At 48.4% G+C, this 19,284-nt stretch overlaps 1 protein-coding gene across 1 annotated transcript; it reads left to right on the top strand.

The window, feature by feature from the left end:
• The first annotated feature begins 17 nt into the window (after positions 1–17).
• On the top strand, positions 18–18,717 carry STK25 (serine/threonine kinase 25). The gene is made up of 12 exons (XM_030455970.1): positions 18–226; positions 1,175–1,301; positions 6,581–6,811; positions 7,885–7,941; positions 8,985–9,093; positions 10,312–10,469; positions 11,629–11,814; positions 12,009–12,154; positions 12,907–13,021; positions 13,293–13,364; positions 15,481–15,617; positions 16,539–18,717. Exons 2-12 carry the CDS (start codon positions 1,215–1,217, stop codon positions 16,576–16,578), a joined length of 1,338 nt encoding a protein of 445 aa, XP_030311830.1. The 5' UTR covers positions 18–226; positions 1,175–1,214; the 3' UTR covers positions 16,579–18,717.
• The last annotated feature ends 567 nt before the right edge of the window (positions 18,718–19,284 follow it).

Below are 19,284 nucleotides of genomic sequence, written 5' to 3' on the forward strand. Positions count from 1 at the left end.
CCGTTGCGTCCGGCCCGGCCTTGCCCACCCCTCTCACCCGGTGCTCCCGCCCCCCGCTCCCGCCGCCGCGGCCGAGCTCGGGGTCTGGAGCTCGGGGTCTGCAGCCCGGAGCGGAGCAGAGCGGCAGCGGGGCGGCGGCTCCGGCTCCCCTGCGCCGGGGCCCGGCATGGCACCGCGCCGCCCTTGGCGCAGGGAGTGTTGGCCGTAGGGGCGGCGGGCTGTCCGGGTAGGTGCGGAGGCAGCCGGGAGCGGGCGGATCCCCGGAGGCCGTGCGAAACGGGGATCCGCATCTGAGGGGCCCTGAGCAGGAGCGGGGAGGCTGCGGAGGGGAGGTCGGGGGGTGCTCCGGGGAGGGGGACCCTGGGGGTGTCCCTGAGGGAGGTGGGGCGGGAGAGTGAGGTACGAGGCGGGTTTAGGGGTCCCTGAGCGGGGCTGTGGGGAGGGCGGCACCGAGGGGAGACCGTGGAGAGGGCCGGGCCGGGCCGGGGGTGCCCTGAGGTTGGGGTGTTCTGGGTTGGGGCTTTTCTGTTGCTGGAGGGGAGAGGGCTATTGAGGAGCTCGGGGCTGGGGAAAGGGGTCGGGGGGTGCTTCGGGGAGGCTGTGACGGGGCGGGGGATCCTGGAGGTGTCCCTGAGGGAGCTGGGGGGGGAGAGTGAGGTACGAGGCGGGTTTAGGTTGCAGGGAGCGGCTGGAGGTGGTGTGGGGGGGTTGGGGTGCATGAGGACAAAGAGGGGCGCTGAAGGGTGTGCGGGGAGAGGGGGAGCAGAGGGGAAGCGCTGTGAGGGGCTTACAGAGGAAAGGGGTGTCTGAGGAGGGTGCTGTGAGCTGGGCTGGGGAAGATGCTCATCACTGGGGGCAGTGGTGAGGGCCCAGTGCTGCAGGGAAGTGTAGTACCTGGGGAGCATTCTGTCTGAGGTGATGGTGGGGAAAACAGTGCCTGCCCCTGCGTTGCTGTTTGTCACCAAAATGAGGTTCCTTGATGCATCTGTAAGGCACATTTGGAAAGAACTGACAAATAGGGGGCTGCAGGGAGGTGCTGGGATACTTAGAATGGGCTGGTAGGTTCACAGGGAACTGTAAGCAGAGGAGAAAAAAGGTGTAGGTGGCTCTTTTGGGGAATGAGCCAGGCTCTAAGAGCCTCAAATTAGAGCTTTTGCTTTCCTGCTTGTTGCAGTTGCCCAGTGGATGAGAAACTCTCCCTTTGCCACTGTGTTATGACGTCCCAGCCCTCCCTGGTTTTGCAGAAGCAGATATCTGACCATCCTGCAGGCATGGCTCACTTGAGAGAGTTTGCCAGCCAGGTAAGTGGCAATTAAAAATTTCTTTTCATCTCTTGTATAAAGAGCAAACATAACACCCCCAGAAAATCCCTTTTTGCCACTCTTTATCTCTCCTGCACACCTCTCAGCTTACTCCTGTGGTGGTGTTGGACTGGCAGTGTTATGTTGCCAGCCATGCAGAAAGGGAATTCTTTGCCCAGTATGGTGCCTTTCTCCGAGGTTAACTTTGCTCTTCTTAGGGAGACAGGACTGATTTGCTCTCTGATTCTTTTTTTGAGGGGAAGTCAAGAGTTAGGAACAGAGAAGCTGTGCCAGAAATACCTTACTGAGGTGTTCATCACTGTGGCCTGAGAAAAATGGTGCTGGTAACCTTGATGCATGAGAGGCAGTGATATTTGGTGCTGAATGTTTAATGCTTCTGAGAGATATAAGCTTCAGTGGATGTGGTTAAATCCTGTTGTTGGGGTGACATTTTCATCAGAGGGATGTGGAAAGATGATGTGGTGACTTGGGACTAACTGCACATGAATAGTATTGGCTTGAATCTTCTTTCTTCTGAATTTGGTTGTGGGGAGTGTTGTGATTATTGGCAGATGTCAATGTAGGTCACATTAAACCATGGTTTTGTGACAGTTCATGGCATTTTTTTCTGTTCTGCTCCTGGGTGTAGGATGATAATTCTAAAAGCTTTAGTGGTTTGAGGTGATGCTTTCTGCAAGCCTTTCCTGATTTAAAATTGGTTTGCAATGCATCTTTGTTTGCATCCTGTCTCTCACATAAACTGTTCCTCCAAAGTATCTACAGAATTAAATGCAAATGTAGTGCCTGAGTGAGTCATAGTACAGGGAGAGGAATTAAAGGAGTAGGAAAGGATGTTTGTTAGGGCTGAGAGTTCTGTAGCTACAGAGGAGGTTGCTCTGAAGCTTTTTTTTTACATAACACTTACTAATTAAGCTTATCAGAGTTCCAGTGGCCTCATCTCTGAATTTTTTCTGCAATTGTAAGGCAGTGTCAGATTGTGTCATCCCATGACTGTGTCTGGTCCTGGAATAGGAAAGCTCTCTGTGTTGTCCCTTCCTTGGGTTTTCTTCAGAAATCCTTGATGGGACCTCCTAATCTATGTAACAGAGGCTTGCTGGAAGAGCAGTAGGAACTGACCTCTTCACAAGAGTTTAGCAGTGGTGGGAGGTGCTGTGAAAACTGAGACTTGGATTGGGGTGTCAGAGGACTTGTCTTTGATTCCCAGTTGTGCTGCTGATGTGTAGGGTTACCTCAGGCAGATCCCCGAGCTGCTTTACCTCTGTGCCTCCATTTCCCTGCCTCAGCTCTTCTCTTGGCTGCCCTGTGCTGTGTACATAGAGCACAGCAGGCCTCTGGGCTTTGTTGGGAGTTCTTGCTGCTAGATGATGTATTTGCATTACAGTGTTTAAAGTTCTGTTTCTAGTTTTGCTTTTCTTTATGTGACCTTGAAGAAGCTGTTCAGGTTCTCTGGCTTAGTAATGCTTCACTCCCTTAAACCAAAAGAATACTATCTGTGAGGCAGGTTGTGAGTCTCAGCCAAATTTCTGTGTTTCAAGGTGTTGAACAATGAACTTCCCTCTTATCTGCTCCAGAAGTTCAAAATTGTCCCAGGTTTAGCAGATGGGAAGAGCTTTGCACAGATATCATAGAGACAGGGAAGCTTTCAAGTAATTCCAAAGACAAATCTGATTTCCCTGAAGAGAACATGGTGCCTGATGCAGACATCTCTGGTGGTGGCCCAGGATTTAGCATTCCTGATACCTGCAGTGAGTGGCTCATCAGTCCTGATGGCAAACACCCCCACACCTGTGATGCCTGAGCATCCTTCTTTCCTGTGCTGTGAGATGAGATCCTGGAGGGCAGAAGTGGAGCACATTGCCAGCAGATCCTCCTCATCCCTCTCATACTTGTTACCTTCCTCCATGTACAACCAAGATAGTGCTTTGTGTCTTCTCTGCCCCCAGGGGCTGTTCATGCCTGACTGGGACATCTCTGCTCTTAGTGGGGAGAAACAGCATCAGGCTTTTTGTTCCAGAACTGCTGTGTAATTGACATTCAGTCAAGCAAAGAGGTATGGTGAGGTGACATCCCTGAAAGGCTTCAGGCATTGTGTAGCAGAACAAGGAACAGCCCCTGGTCAGCTACCTCTTCAGACTCTGGCCTTGAGCTCTCTTTGCAGTCCTGATAGGTTCTGTGAATGTGGAGGAAAGTGGAAAGATCCTAAGCAGGTGAGCAGCTGCAGAACTGACAGGTGCTAATAAGCTTTTTTGGGGGATTCTCTCTGCTCATTTTTGCAGGTGTAAAGCATTTCATCTGTTAGGAAAAGGACATCTTCTGCTTGTTACATGCCTCAGGGCAGTGATCTGCAGGTGCAGGTTTTTTGGGGTAGGGGTGAGTCAGGCTGCACAGAATGCATTCTTCTCCTCCCCAGTTCCCCCCTGACTGCAGCAGTGTGCTTCTCTTCTGATGCTTCTCTTCTGTTCCAGGCATAACAACATTTGTTCTGCTGCTGAGGCACTGACCTGAACATTTGCTCTTCAGTTGTGAGTTACCACGTGGCAGCTCCAACAGAAATTTTTAAAATGCACTCTTGCTTCTGAGCAGATGTACTCCAGGGCAGTGTAATTTTATCTACTCCGCAACATATCACCTGGGAATGTTTTCTGTTGTGCCCACAGTGGTAGTTCACAAGGTGTTTTGCTGAGCAGGTGTTGGCCTGCTTGAATCAGGGATGGAGCTGTTTCCTCTGCTGTGTTTACAGAAGGTGAAGAACTTTGTTAGACTTCTGGTCCTGCAGCAGTCATCCAGGAGGCTGTAACCTGACTGGATTGTCCCATACTTGCTCAGTAGATTCTGGCTGGTTTTGGCTAAGTTGTGTGATTTTTGGCAACTCTGTCAAGGTATGCACATCCTCAGGCCCTCCATGTAGTCATACTCTGTCACCTAAGCTCTGAAGCGTTTCCACATCAGCTTTGAAGTGACAGGTACTGGGAAGGTATTTACAAAGTTTCATGTTCTAACCTACTGTGGTAGTCTTGGCTCTTCATCAGAGCTGTAAAAATTTTCTTGAGCCCTTTGGGCAAGTTTCCATGTGCTTGTCAGCAAGGTTTGTCTCCTTCACTTCCCCTACCTGAAATGATTCCACAGAAAACAGCATAAAACAGACACTGAAGTGTGGAGCTTGTTTACAAAGCTGCCTGTGATTACAGAGCCCAATAAATAAGGTGTTAGTCAGCCTGATAAATAGTCCCAAAAGCTGTCTGCAGTAGCCAGTGCTCTTAGGTTTAACATCTTGTTCTTGAGGAATCACTCCTGATTCTTTGATGTGTCATGCCTGGCTGATGATGGGAACAGTAACTCACACCTTGACATTTCCCTTCTCATGGAAAAATTATTTACGTGGGAGGGAAGTGAATTTGTCTTGCAGGGTTGTTTCCCTGCAGGATTCCTCTGTATACTGTTTCCTTTCCCAGCAGAGCCAGGTGTTCCTGGGAGGTGATCTTCTTTCTCTCTCCTCTCCCTGATGTGGAGTTGGCTGATGTGGGGAGCAGCATTTTTACCCTGTGGGAGGATGTCTGTGCAGGGTGATGTCTGGGCTGCCCCTTGCTGCCCCTTCATGTAAGGTGAAAGCTGCTTCTGGCCTCTTAGGAGCCTGGACTAGCCAGACTGATCTCCCTGTGCTGCAGTCATTATTCTCCTGTTGTCTCCTGGCATTTCTCAAGCTCAAATCCTCATCCTTTCCCCCTCCTCCCTCTCTCCAGTCCCTGTATATCTCCTGCTCCTTTTCATCTCTGCACATCCCCTCTGGTCTGTTTGCAGTGCATTTGTTCAAAGTACAGCCTGTTTGGGTGTTGCCATGGATGCACAAGGATATTGGATTATCCTTCTCTTTCTTGGACTGATGAATGTTGAAATCCTGTTCAGAGAGATGGCTGTAAGGCTCACTCTGGGCCTGGCTTCCCCGTGTTGCCAGGCACTGGGTCACAGAAGGCAAACAACCTGGAATGACTGGTTGGCTTAATCATTAAGCAGCAACCTGGGGCTGCTCAGTGATGGCCCTGCTGCTAGAACCTGCTCTGAGATGGAAGAAGGCAGCTGCCCTGTTCTCAGATAAAGTCTATGCCAGTTCAAGGCTGCAGCAAGGGAGTTGTCCTTCAGAGGGATGTGGTGGAGGTGAGATTGAGAAGTTCTGGGTGTGGAAAACTCACTGGAATGGCTCAGCTGCTTCCTGTCATTCAGGCCAGATTTTCCACATTTTAAATTTTTTTTTAAATTAAACTTACTACTTAAAAAAGGCAGAAGAAACCTCACCACAAATAACCCTTCAGTAGCATGAAGCAAAGCAAGACCTCGTGGTCTGCAGCTGAGCAGGGTGAAATAGCATGAGAAAACAATTCTGATTTCCTCCCTTTCTTGTCCGTACTCATCTTCATAAAGAGTTAACTGGGAAGCTGCTGTTAAGGAGTCAGTTTTTGTCCCATGATGGTTGTGTTTGTAGCTTCCCAGTTGATGTGCTTATCTATTGAGGGAAATGCTGTTTGCTTTTGCTTCTGGGCGTGCCAGCCAGAGGAGAGGCTGCTCCAGAAAAGCAGCTCTGCAGATGGAGTGTCCATCCAGCTCTCCTGTCTCCTTTGGGATAGGTGCTGTCCTTCCAAGAGATGTGAGGCTCTCTCTGCCTCTGACATCTGAGTAGAGCTGGGCTGGATGCAGCCTGGAAATCAGCTGATGTAAACTTACATTAATGGAATATTTAATCCTCCCTAGGGAGGGTGCAAGTCTTTCAAACTGTTGCCATCTTTGAGTGCAGGAAGACAGACTAAGGAAGCATCCTTCTGAGCTTCCTATGGCTTCTTGCTTGTGCCTGTTTTCTCATCTGGATCTTCAAAAGAAGGCTGTTGGGTTTGGTGCTCCTTGTCTGTCTTTTTATTCAGTGTGCATGAGCTCCTGGAGCTGCTCTGGCACCCATTTGATGGCTGACGCTTTCTGTAGAGATATTTGTGGTCATTCTCCTTCTGGGCTTCTCTCCCCTTCCTCCCCCAAATTCCTGCAGGGGTGGAAAGCCTGTGTAAAAAGCTTCTCCACTTCCTCTCATCTCGGATGTGTTCTGTCCTGAGCTTCTCAGCACATGGAGGGTATGTGAGTTTCAGAGGAATTAAACAACACAGTAGATGCACAGAGATGGTAAGAGATGAGCTGGGCTGTGTGGGTGGGTATCCATGGTACTCTGCAGGCTGCCCTGGGCATTCAGGGACTTTTCCCATCTCTGCTTCCTTGTTCAGCACTCCAGGGTGGATCCTGAGGAGCTGTTCACCAAGCTGGAGAGGATTGGAAAAGGGTCGTTTGGGGAGGTGTATAAAGGGATTGACAACCGCACCAAGGAGGTGGTTGCCATCAAGATCATTGATCTGGAGGAGGCTGAGGATGAAATTGAGGACATTCAGCAAGAGATTACAGTGCTCAGCCAGTGTGATAGTCCCTACATCACCCGGTACTATGGCTCCTACTTGAAGGTAAGGCAGAGCTGGGGCAGTTCCCTTGCTTGGGAGCAGGGTGGGCTAATGGGTGCTGCAGCTGGTGGTGGCACACAGCACTGGGAAGGTGTCCAGTTTGTGGGTGTCAGCATGGCAGCAGGAAGAGCAGTGGCTCTGCTCACTGCATTTATGCAGTCGGAAAGAATGCTGGGCTTTAAAACACCTGCAAAGCACAGGGAAATAAAGTGCCTGCTACAATATGGTCCCAAGAGTACTGGAGAGAAAATTATTTGTTGAAGATGCTGAGTTTGTGGAATACTTTTCCAAAATGCCACAGTTTTAAGGGAGTACCACTGAGGGCTTTAGGACCCTGGAAAGAGGAGTTTGAAACTGTACTTGGTGACCATGTGATCATCATTTCATCAGAAATGGTGAAGAGAACCTGGTGAGAGCAGATTTCAGAATCCTCAGTGGAAGCTATTGGTAGTGATGACCAGCCTAGAGGTGTGTGTTCACTGTGGCTGCAGAAAACAGCTGTTGAGCTCTTCAAATCCTAATATTCCTTATTTTTCAAAGGCCATAATGCATTTTCTCAGCCTTTTGCTGAATATAATGGCCCAGTTGTAGTTTCTTGGATCTCCTGCTTATCTCCTTGCCAGGATTCTGTGAACCTGAGTCTGGAGATTTCTTCTTTTGCTTCTTATCCTTCAAGCTGGCAGTTCTTTTAATGAGATCAAGGCTGCAAAGCTTCCCTGTCATTGTCAAGAAGGAGATGTGCTGGATCTGTTGGAGTTAAATGGCTCCAGCCTGAGAATATGCTGATCTCTAGGGGCTGTGTAGTCTGGTGCCTGTAGGGGCATTAAGTTTGCTTGCTCAGATAATTCTGCAGACTGGGAAAAACAAAAGTACTGCGTGCAGGCCTCCTGTCAGTGCTGTGTCAGCAGGGGAGACTGAGCTTGGAGCTCCCTCCTTAAGCCTCTGAGGGCTGTGGTGTGCAGCAGCTCCTGGGTTGTGTGCAGGACTGCTCATGGGTCTTGCAGTCTCTGGGGTGTTTCAGTTTTCTGTCTGCTTTTGTTGTTATCTTTGCTCTAGAGTTGTGCTCTTGCTTGCAGGGCACTAAGCTGTGGATAATCATGGAGTACCTAGGGGGTGGTTCAGCGCTGGATTTGGTAAGTACATGGTAAGCTCTGGACCCTGAAAAAACCTTGGCTGGAGCTTTGGTTTGTGAAATGCCCCTAAGCCAGAGGCTCACTTGCCATACAGCATCTTTTTGACAGCCCTGTGCCTGAAGGATAGGACAGACCTGCTGGTTCTGCACATCCTAGAACAGGAAATGCTTGCATGGAGCTCAGCTCTTCTGTGTGCACTGCCTGACAACAGGAAGAGCCAGTGAACTGCAGTGTGACAGCAGTTTTGAGCAGTGTGAAGCCATGCTCCACCTCAGAAGAGTTTGTGGTGTCATTTAGGCATCAAGCTCAGCAGGAACCTGGTCTAGGATCAGGATTCCCAAGTGTTTGATAATACAAATAATGTCTAACGAGTTACCTCAGATTGTAAGGGCGTACAAATGCAGAATAAGCACATGGGCCAAGTTCTGCTGTGCTGTATTCTGTCATAAGATTTTGGTTTTCTCCTTAGGACAAAAAAAGCCTGTTTTTCCAGAGCAGTAAGCTAAGGCCACGTAATGAAAACTGCTGAGCCTGCACTGACATGGATGAAGGGTGTGTGTGGGGGGGCTGTCATCAGCAGAAGTCATCTTAGTGTCAGAACTTCAATTATTGCACTGAGAAGGCTGGACTTGTTTAGAGGAGAACTGATGGAAAGCAGAAGAGCCTTGATAAATATGCCATAGCCAAAGGGTAGAAGTCATGTCTTGGCTTGTTGCAGTGGCTGAAATTAAGTTCCTGCATGTAAGCAGAGACCTGAACAAGCAAAACTGCTAAGATGTTTTGTTCACCAGTGTATTTCCAGGCCAAAGTGAGAGATGAGGATCCTGCTCTTTGGCTGGGAAGCCTTTATTAGAAACCCCCCAAAGTTATTTCCATTTGATGTTGCCAGGTGCAACATCCACTTTGTGTGCACAGCACTAGGTATGCAGCAGGTGCTTCCTGCTGAGTATGACCAGCTTGGCCAAGGTTTCTAACTAACAAACTGAGAGGTTGGAAAATCCAAGACATCTCCTCCTTTAAGTCACCTTTCTGCCCTTTATCAGCTGAAGCCAGGACCCCTGGAGGAGACTTACATAGCTACTATCCTGAGAGAAATCCTAAAGGGTTTGGATTATCTACACTCTGAGAGGAAGATCCACAGGGACATCAAAGGTAGGCTTGGAGAGCTCAGCTCTCTTTCTTGGAAGGGATATTACTAACATAAGATTCAGAAATATTATCCAGCAATAATCTGAGAGGTTTTAGAGACGTTTTCTTAGTGCTGCTTTTCCTGTTGGGTCGCTTGTTTATCAATGTGTTGCTTGTCATTTTATTGCAGCTCATGTTTTTCCTGTCTTTAGGGTGTAGAGTAACAGTAAGGATCTGTAGCTCTTCTCTGGCAGACAGGGGGCTAAAGCAAAGGAGTCAGTGAAAGGCAAGCTCAGATATTAGCTGACTCTCAGCTCTGTCTGGACATCAGCTTTCCTGCAGGACCCCACGGTGTGCACATGATGTTTATCATGGTTATAACTTACTGTGAGGGTGAGCTGTCCTCATGCAGGGTTCACAGCCCTGGGAAATCAGGGCAGCTTGTGTCAGCTTACCTTGTTACTGATTTTTATAGTCACTGGCTGCATGTAGAGACACCTGGCATCTGCTTCCCAAAAAGCACAGAGCATCAAAGAACTGTAGGAAGGGTGGGAGGACAGTGCTGTGGAATCATGACCAGTGTTGGATCCTAAGCACTCTGACCCTTTGCAGGAGGGGATGTGAACAAGCAGAGCAGAGAAACCACATGCAGGGAGATGATGCAGAAAATATTTTGTTTGTGAGACCACACATTTCTTGTGCTTCAAGCCATGTGGGATTGTTGGCCACCAGCAGAGTGTGGAAATGCTGGAAGTTAGGTGGTAGGGTCTGTCTTGGAATGAAAAGTCCTAACAAAAATACCCCATCCCAAAACCTGAGCCATGCCACTCTCTTAAGCTGAGTGAGTGGGAAGCAGTACAAGACCAAGACATGTGGGCTCCTTAGAAGGATCTGTTGTTTAATCTGTGCTGAATGCTGCTCTGGAAAAAGAAATTGAGACTATTTCAGGGCCTGTTGCCTTCTTTGTGTGACCAGGAATAAAATGTAGTTGACTGTGTGGCTCTTCACATTTACCCTTTACTGCTACCCTAGAAATACTCCCATCTGATCCAGTAAAGTACATGACCTTGTTCTGTGCCACCCAGCAGAGATCAGAGCTTGAGAATGAGTCTGAAGCTGGCAGCCTGAGCTAATGGCTGTCACTGAGGCAAAGGAGGATGCCACAGATCATCTGTTCTCAGTGTTCAGTTCTGTGTGGTCTGAAGCTGATTCAGAACCCTGTGGTCTCATTTGTGTGAACAGCTGCCAACGTGCTGCTTTCGGAACAAGGAGATGTGAAACTGGCTGACTTTGGGGTGGCTGGACAGCTGACAGACACACAGATCAAGAGGAACACCTTTGTTGGGACTCCATTCTGGATGGCACCAGAGGTCATCAAACAATCTGCTTATGACTTTAAGGTGAGCTGGGAGCAGTAGGAGGATTGCTGCTTGGTGCTGCTATACATGAGATGGTGCCAGTGTTAATGCAGGGATTGGGACCACTGCTTGTAGCAAGAGTGATGCTTTCCTCTTATGGAAAATTTGGGATCTGTTGGAGAAGTTTGTCTTTTAGACATGAAACACCCCATCTGATGCCATGCAGTCAGCCCCTAGACTGTGCTGATGTCACATGCTTCCTTAGAATCATGGAATCATAGAATGGGCTGGGTTGGAAGGGACCTCAGAGATCATCAAGTCCAACCCTTGATCCACTCCCCCCGTGGTTCCCAGCCCATGGCACTCAGTGCCACATCCAGGCTCTTTGGAAAGATCTCCAGACACGGAGAATCCACTACTTCCCTGGGCAGCCCATTCCAATGCCTGATCACCCTCTCCAGAAAGAAATTCTTTCGAATCTCCAACCTAAACCTCCCCTGGCACAACTTGAGACCCTGCCCTCTTGTCTTGCTGAGAGTTGCCTGGGAAAAGAGACCAACCCCCCCCTGGCTCCAACCTCCTTTCAGGGAGTTGGAGAGAGTGATGAGGTCTCCCCTGAGCCTCCTCTTCTCCAGCCTCAACACCCCCAGCTCCCTCAGCCTCACCTCACAGGACTTGTGCTGGATCCCTTCCCAGCCTCCTTGCTCTTCTCTGGACCTGCTCCAGCACCTCAATCTCCTTCCTGAACTTCCTGAGGGGCCCAGAACTGGACACAGGACTCAAGCTGTGGCCTCACCAGGGCTGAGCACAGGGGCAGAATCCCTTCCCTGGACCTGCTGGCCACGCTGGTCTTGAGCCAGCCCAGGATGCCATTGGCCTTCTTGGCCACCTGGGCACACTGCTGGCTCCTGTTCAGCTTCCTGGCAATCCAGACTCCCAGGTCCCTTTCTGCCACTCTGTGCCCAGCCTGGAGCTCCCCATGGGGTTGTTGTGGCCAAAGTGCAGGACCCGGCACTTGGCCTTGTTGAACCTCATCCCCTTGGAATCAGCCCAACTCTCCGGTCTGTCCAGGTCCCTCTGCAGAGAGGGGAGCCCTCCTGCCTTCCAGCTGATCCACACTCCCCCCCAGCTTACTGTCGTTCCTTGTTGCAGGATTGCTCCTTTCTCTTTTGTGCTGTAACTGTTCTTGCTCTTCTTCCAGGCAGACATCTGGTCCCTGGGAATTACAGCCATTGAACTAGCAAAGGGAGAGCCTCCAAATTCTGACTTGCATCCTATGAGAGTTCTCTTCCTGATTCCCAAAAATAATCCTCCAACGCTTGAGGGTCACCACAGCAAGCCCTTCAAGGAGTTTGTGGAAGCCTGCCTCAATAAGGATCCCAGATTTGTGAGTATTGAACTGGGTTAAAGCATTGCATAGGTCACAGTTGTATTTAGCAGGAAGACCTTTTGGTGCAAGGATCCTGGAGACAAGGGAGTACTGAGCTTGCAGAATGGATGAACAAGCCTGGTCAGTACACTTGCATGATGCTCCCTGTGCAGAGATGGGTTAGATTATGTGGCTTTCCTTATTTGCTCCAGAGGCCAACAGCTAAAGAATTGCTGAAGCACAAGTTCATCACACGCTACACCAAGAAAACCTCCTTCCTGATGGAGCTGATCGATCGATTCAAGCGCTGGAAGTCAGAGGGACACGGAGAGGATTCCAGTTCTGGAGATTCTGATATGTAAGGACCCTGCTGCACCCTGCATGGAATCACAGAATCATTTGGCTTGGAAAGGGCCTTTATGGTCAAGTCCATTAACCCAGCACTGCCAAGTCCAGAAATACACCACATCTACGTGACTTTTTAATACCTCCAGGGATGGTGCCCTGAGGTCCTTCTGCCCCCTGAGCTGGAGATCTCATGGTAGTTCAGGAAGATATATGAGGATCTGTTTGTGGGAGCAGGTGACTGCTGCCTGAAGAAACAGGCAGTTACCTCCTGTTCAGCTGGACATGGGGCTTTATTGTGTTCTCAATTTCTACAGCCTCTTTGCTGAGTGTAAGGAATCAGAAGTGCTGTGGCAGAGCTTCTCTTCACTTGTAGAGGCAGCCACTTAAGTGACCAATGACTCTGGGAGGTTGGCTTGCAGCATCTCAGCCTGGCCCCTCAACTGTGTACTCGAGTTGTCCTGAAATTCATCTCCATTTAACTAGTATTTGAAACAGTCTTCAGGCTGGCTAGGGCAAAAAAAGGTGGTTGTGGTGAGTTGGAAACACGATGCCTCAGGAAACAACTTGCCTCAGGTCTCTGTAGTGCTGTAGGGACTGAAGTAGTTTCCCTTCAGGATTTTTTCTGGGCTAGGCAAATGCCTGAAGCCCTGTGGTGACAGGACAATCAGAGGGGGAAGAGTTTGTGACTGTGGGAATGCAGGGGTAGAACACCCAGTGTGTGGAGCTGAGGCCTTGTCTTGACCTTCCCCTTTTTATTTGCAGTGATGGAGACACAGAAGATGGAGACCAGGGCCCAATCTGGACATTCCCACCAACGATTCGCCCCAACTCCTTGAGCAAGCTGCACAAAGGAATGGCTCTTCATGGTTCCCAGAAGGTCTGTTTGCTGTCATCCCTTTGGAAACAGACCAAACTAACACAAACTTCTGAGGGTCCTAGGGGGACCTCTGAGTCACTCATGGTCTAAAATTTACTTGAGTCTGGTATCAAGGCTTAGTGCCCCAGAGTTGTCTCTTCCACACTGTCACATTCTGTGGCTTCCCCGAGACCTGGTGAGGGGGCTGACATCAAGGTGCTGTGAATTTACCAAAGGCTTGGTAGTTTGTGAGCCCTTGCAGCCTTTAACTTCTTTTTGTGTTGCTTTCTAGCCTACTGAGCCCATCAAGAGGCAACCACGGTCACAGTGTCTCTCCACGCTTGTTCACCCAGTTTTTGGGGAGGTGAGTAGAACCTTCTTGGTGTCTGTGGTGGCTGGAGACAGAGATACCTTACATGGGTCAGTAAATGGGAAGGATTTGGAGCAGGGAGGTTAGGGTAGGGTACCTAGTATAGGGTTAAGTGACTATAAAGCATTTGTGCCTTTGTTGAGAGGTCTGAACAGAACATTAGGAAAGTGATTATGTACCTGAAGTGTCCTCTCCAATACACTTGTGTTCCTGGAAGCACAGCACTGTGTTGGCTTCTGTGAGCCAGAAGTTCAGAAGAAAACTTCTCCAAGCAGGAAATCTGCTTCACTGCTGGCTCCACATGTCATCTCAGCTCTAGTTTCATGCCAGCCTCAGACTTTCTCCTTCTCACCACTTATTAGTTCCCCTTAGGCCTGCTGGGTTTTGATCAACTGTTGCCATAGAAGAGCTGAAGCAGGGCTTTGTGAATCAAAATCTTACTGAGATGCTGTTCATAATCTTTTCTATGTGTCCCCTGCATGTGTATTCTTGGATGTTAATATTGAAAGTGACCCATGGTGGGTCATTAACACAGATGAGGGCAACTGCAAATCTGGAAGAAAAGGTCAGTTATTTGGTCCTGGAGAGCCAAGCAGTGAAGAAAAGCCAAGTCTAAGACTTTCTGCAGTGGAAAGGGGCTAGGATAACACAGATTGATCCCATCACAGGTGCTTGGCATCAAAGGCTGATGAAAAACTGGCAAATAAGCTGTAGGACAGACTCTGTGTCTCATTTTACAGGCAGTCTTTGATCAGGTCATTCAGATCAGACATCTTTTAGATGTCTTTTAGATCAGACATCTAATCCTTGGCTTTAGCATCACAAGTATTTTTGGCCTAAGAAATCTGTGTTCTTTGTGTGTCACTGAGCTGCCCTACATGCTCCCTGCCACTTCTGAATGAGGAGAGGTGTGTTGCAAACCTTCAAAAAAAAACCCAAACAGTTGCTCTCACAGCTGAGTCTTTGTGTCAGGGAGCAGTTACCCCACTGAGCAGGTGGCAGCTCCTTTGCCTAAGAACCATTTTTTTTTAAGTGGGAGTGTTGGAGGGCAGGGACAGCTCCAGCTGGGGATTATCATTTACATTCTCCTGCTTTATGGACCACGGAGAAAAGATGAGCTCCAGCAACAGACCCTAGAACTGCAGGCAAAGAACTGTGAGACTTATGGAAAGCTCTTTCATCAGCACAGCCTAATGGAAGCTTACTTGAACTGGACAGTGATTAACTGGCAGACATTGCTTGTTCAGCAGAAGGTTTTGATTTTTGTTCAGCTTGTTATGCACTGATGCACACTAGGAAAAGAGCTGCTGCATGAGGAGTGTGAAGGAAGTGAGGAAATGCTGTAGAGATGGGTGTGTTTTCCAGCAGCCTCCCTCAGGCTCAGGAGTTCCTGATGACAGGGGTTTAGCTGTTTTCAAATTATCAAGTGGACTCACGGGTAAGCAGACTCATGGCTGGGAAGCCTAAATTGGAGTGTGCTACCAGTACAGATGGGAACTGAGGCTTTTCATTTAGGTCAGCATGTGGAGATCTTGGTGGGCAGGCTCCCTTCCTCCCCTCTCTTGGGGAAGAATGTTGGAAGCCAAGTAGCTGAGAATCTGTCACATGGCAGTCACCTCCCTTGGCCTCCCAGTCACTAGAAGCAACCCATACTTCTCTGGTTACTGAAAGTGGTGGTGACTGACTCTTGGTGTTACTACTTTATTTTCTGCCCTTTCTGCAAGCCTTTGGATGTGTCTGAATGCTGAGTTGTCTTTAGCAGCAAAGGTGTCTGTACTGGTTCAAACACAGATAGAGTTCTTTGTTCTGTTGCTGCTTACAGGTTTTTAAGGCTGCAGATCCATTTCTGGTATCATTTGGTTTGTTTAAGAGCACATCTGGGCCTGTTTGTTAAAGACTTCAATTCCTGTTAGCATCTGGAGGGAAATCTGTAGACATTGAACTTCCTAGTGTACAGAAAGAGCCCTTTGTAATTTTTTTTAAGGATAATGTGGTTGCCCTCCAGGAGTCATACTGAATAGAAAGGGACAGTATCTGTACTGCACTGCTTGACCTTTGCTTTGCTTTTTGCAGTGAGATAAGGAGCTAATGCACTGATTTTGTGTTGCAGCTTAAAGATAAGCACAAGCAGACTGGAGGCAATGTGGGAGCTATGGAGGAGCTGGAGAATGCCTTCAGCTTGGCTGAGGAGTCCTGCCCAGGCATCTCTGACAAACTGATAGCACACATGGTGGAGCGGGTACAAAGGTGAGTGCTGAGAGTGTCATCTGGGGTGGAGCTGGCAGGGCACTGAACCATTGTTCTCCTCCATCATGATGGCAAAAGTTGGTACTGAGCAGTCAAGACACACAGAAAGTGAATATTGCTGACAGCTGACCTAATACTCCTTAAGTATTTTGCTGTGACCCAAGGAGCTATTCAGTGCTCTGGTTGCTAATGTAAACACCACCCAAGTATTTACACTATTTACACCCTTAAACTTGGCCTTTCTAAGCACTTACTTCTGATAGTTTTAAGCTGGCACAGTTTGTGCCTGGCCACTCAAGCAAAGAAGAGCTTTGAAAGGGATTGAGGACTGAAAATATTGGCCATCCTTGAGGTCTGTCACTAAGTTATGCAAGCTTTCAAGCAAACATGTTAGGGGGCTGTTTAGATTCCTCACCTAAGAATCCCTGGAAGCTGGAAAGAGAATGTTTCTGTCTTTTCTGTTAAGGTCACAGCAAGTGTCCTGGCACTGCCTGCAAGATCTTTAGCCTCTAGCTGAGCAGGAGGTACTGGCAGATGGGTGTTGGTTGGCTATGCAGGGTAGCTGTCTCACTTAATGTCAGCCTAGAAATGGCACTACTGGATGGTGCATAAGAGCAAGAGAATGTTTGGTTTGGGGTTTTTTTTTTTGAAGGTTTGCAAAACCTCAGAGCCTCGTTGGTTCTTGCTGCAAAACAGTAGCTCTCAGAATTTTGTATTAAGCTAAAATTGAATTTTAAAGGCATGAAGGAAGTGCCACCTTGGCTTTTTGTCAAATTGCTGCTTCTTTCTTTCAAAAATTCTTTATCTAGATAGGCAGTGGGAGTGGGGAAAAACACATCCCAGGTTCAAGAGTATGACTGGGCTGCCTTCCAGGGAAAGCAGTGACCAGTTCCACCTTCCACCCGTTCTTCTTTCCTGCAGGTTTTCACACAGTCGGAACCACCTCTCCTCTGCCCGCTGACACTACACTCCCAGCTGCTGTGGTGAGGGGGGAAAGGAGCTTTTTTCCAGCTTCATAAGAACTACATCTCTAATCCAGACCACCATCTGCTGTTGGATGTAACATTGTGTTACGGACTCCAGGACATTTCAGAGCCCTCATACTACACCTGTTTCCATGATAACCCGGGGTGGGGTTTGCAATGCAAGTACAATTTAGACCTTTTGCAGAACCCGAGTTGGGTGGTCTAATTGTTTTTACAATGTAATCAATGCAGTTTTTAATTGTTTCCCTATGGATGTATCCGTTTTAGCTTGGTTTGATTCACAGCTTGTTAGTGGTAAATTCCTGGCTGTTGGGAGAGGAGAGAGATGCTTTTCCATTGAAGTGTTTTTCAAAGGTGAGTCTGATGGACTTTACCCTCCCACCCTTCCTAAAGAAGTGTTTGTGACCAGTCATGCATGAGTGCAGGTGTACGTTTGGAAGCTCTCCATGCTTTACAGCCTCTGGGAAAGTTAGAGCAGCTCTCCAGTTGTTCTGGAGGATTGCTTCAGCTCCTTCACACACTAGAAAGAAAAAGCTTTCAAGTCTAGCGGCAGCTGAGCTAATATGCTGTTGCTCTTTCTGAGCTGTTGATTTCACAGGAGGATGGGTTTGCTGGCTGTATTTGTTTTGTCTCTGGGACATCATTTTGTATTAGGTCTTGGTTCGTGTAATTCAGGCAACAGCAGAACTTGCCTTGAGTCTCCAGGGGCTGGAAGGCAAAGGGGTTGTCTGGTGTGGGAGCTGGTGGAGTTCCCGTCCTTGCTGCTTTCTGCAAGTGAAGCAACCAGATACACAGGTTTGGCAGCCAGCCTCTAAGCTGAGAAGACAACTCCTGTGTGTGCCCAGGCAGTGTAGAAGGAAGAGGGGGGTTAGGGGGAACACAACAGCCAAAAGCACTGACAGGGCTTCAGTTCAAAAGGCAGACTGGCACTGAGAGCAGTTCCTGAGGCAGGAAACCTTTCCTCTATGGAAAGGTATGAATGGGGTGGCTAGCAGCAACAGGGTCCCTGGGTTGTGGTTGATGGTTCACAAAAATCTGCTCTAGGCCTCCATCATCTTCTCAGCTTCCCTTTTCTGGCTCTTCTTTCAGCCTGGGATCTGAAGTTGCTGAAGCCAGAGCTGTGGTGGTGTTTGCTAGCACAGAAATTAAAGCATCTGTTGCCATATTGGCTGCTTAAGGTATTCCAGTGGAGCCATCCCCAACTAGCTTTGCTTTCTTCATAATGCTAGTTCATAGAGCATATCTTTAATTCAGGTAAATGTACAGATCTGAAATCTATACTCTAGAGGTCCAGAAAAACAGACTTAGGAAAATAACTCCTGACAGCTGGCTGCTTAGAGATCTGCTTGCTAATTGCAAAGATACTCCCATTAAGTCAGCAAGACCTTAAGACATCCAAACCTTTTGGTTTGGGTGTTTGTGTGAATGATGTGGTTCACCCAGAGCCACTGAGAACAAAAGTTGTAGCTGGTAGCATTTATTTTTTTTCCAAGATTGGCCACTTTGTTAGTAACAAGACTTGGTGTTTGGTACTTTGATTCAAACCTGCAGACTGTAAGTGCTGGGCTAAACGTGGCTCAAAAGGACCATACATTCCACCCCCTGGTGTGTGGTGTTTACTTCAGCTTATGACTATCCTTTACTCTTCCTCTCTGATGGATAAATACAGGCTCAGCAAACACAATGAACTTGTCCAGCAGAGGAGGAAGCACTGTTTGATCTTGCTGGAAAATCTGCTATGGAGTTGTGTGTGTCTCTCTGGCAAGAGTCACCTCAGAGCCTGCATTTATGAAGAACAGAACAAGCCCATTTTATTCTTCAGGAGAAGGAGTTACCAAATAGACAGGGAACACAGTGAGACAGAAGGCAGAGGCTGCAGTCTAGCAGAAAGGCAGCTGAAGGGCTCCTGCTGCTTTTAAAGTTGCTGTTCCTGACAGTAGCAAATCGTGTCAATAAGGTACCTTGTGCTCATGAGCACTGCAGTGCAGTGAGTAAACTTTTTAAAGGAAACAGTCCCCATAAACTCCATCCAGTATTCAAAGCAAAAATGGTTTTCCTTTTTAAAAAACATTGAAAGGGATCTGCCACTTTCAATAAAGTAACAAAAAAAGTGAGGCTGGTGTCATTTTTGTGTTATTAGGGAAAAAGTTACTTGTTCAAGCTGCTTTTCTTTGCATGCTTCTTGCTTTTCCCCTTATCTTCCTGCCCTCGTGCATGTGTTTGCAGTCTTGTATGTAACTGACCTTCCCAGAGCAGAAACACCAAACTGGAGTGTAGGGCTCCTTCTGTGACCAAGCTGTGCAGGACCATCTCAGATGTTTTTCTCCTTGGAGCCACAAAAGAGAGACTGACAAATGTACTTCTGACTGTGCCTTTTGGGGGGGGAGTTTTGTTAAAATGCCACGTGCTTGCACTCACTTCTGCTCAGCTTCTCCTGGCTCTTCCAGCATTGCCTTATCTGGCAATTGGCCAAGCCTGGCTTTCATAACACACATGCCAGAGCATATGCACTGCACTCCAACAAACACAGCTTGCTTTTAGGGACAGGCTCCAGCCTGTGCCACAGAGGCCACTTTGTCCCCATGCCTTCTTGAATTTCTGGTGGTGGTTGTCAGTCTCTTCCTCCCACCCTGCCCTGGAGCTGCTCTTCAAGTCTGATGGCACTCACAGGTTCCATAAAG

This window comes from Calypte anna, chromosome 9 (genome assembly GCF_003957555.1).
Source record: "Calypte anna isolate BGI_N300 chromosome 9, bCalAnn1_v1.p, whole genome shotgun sequence".
In the NCBI taxonomy this organism is placed as follows: domain Eukaryota; kingdom Metazoa; phylum Chordata; class Aves; order Apodiformes; family Trochilidae; genus Calypte; species Calypte anna.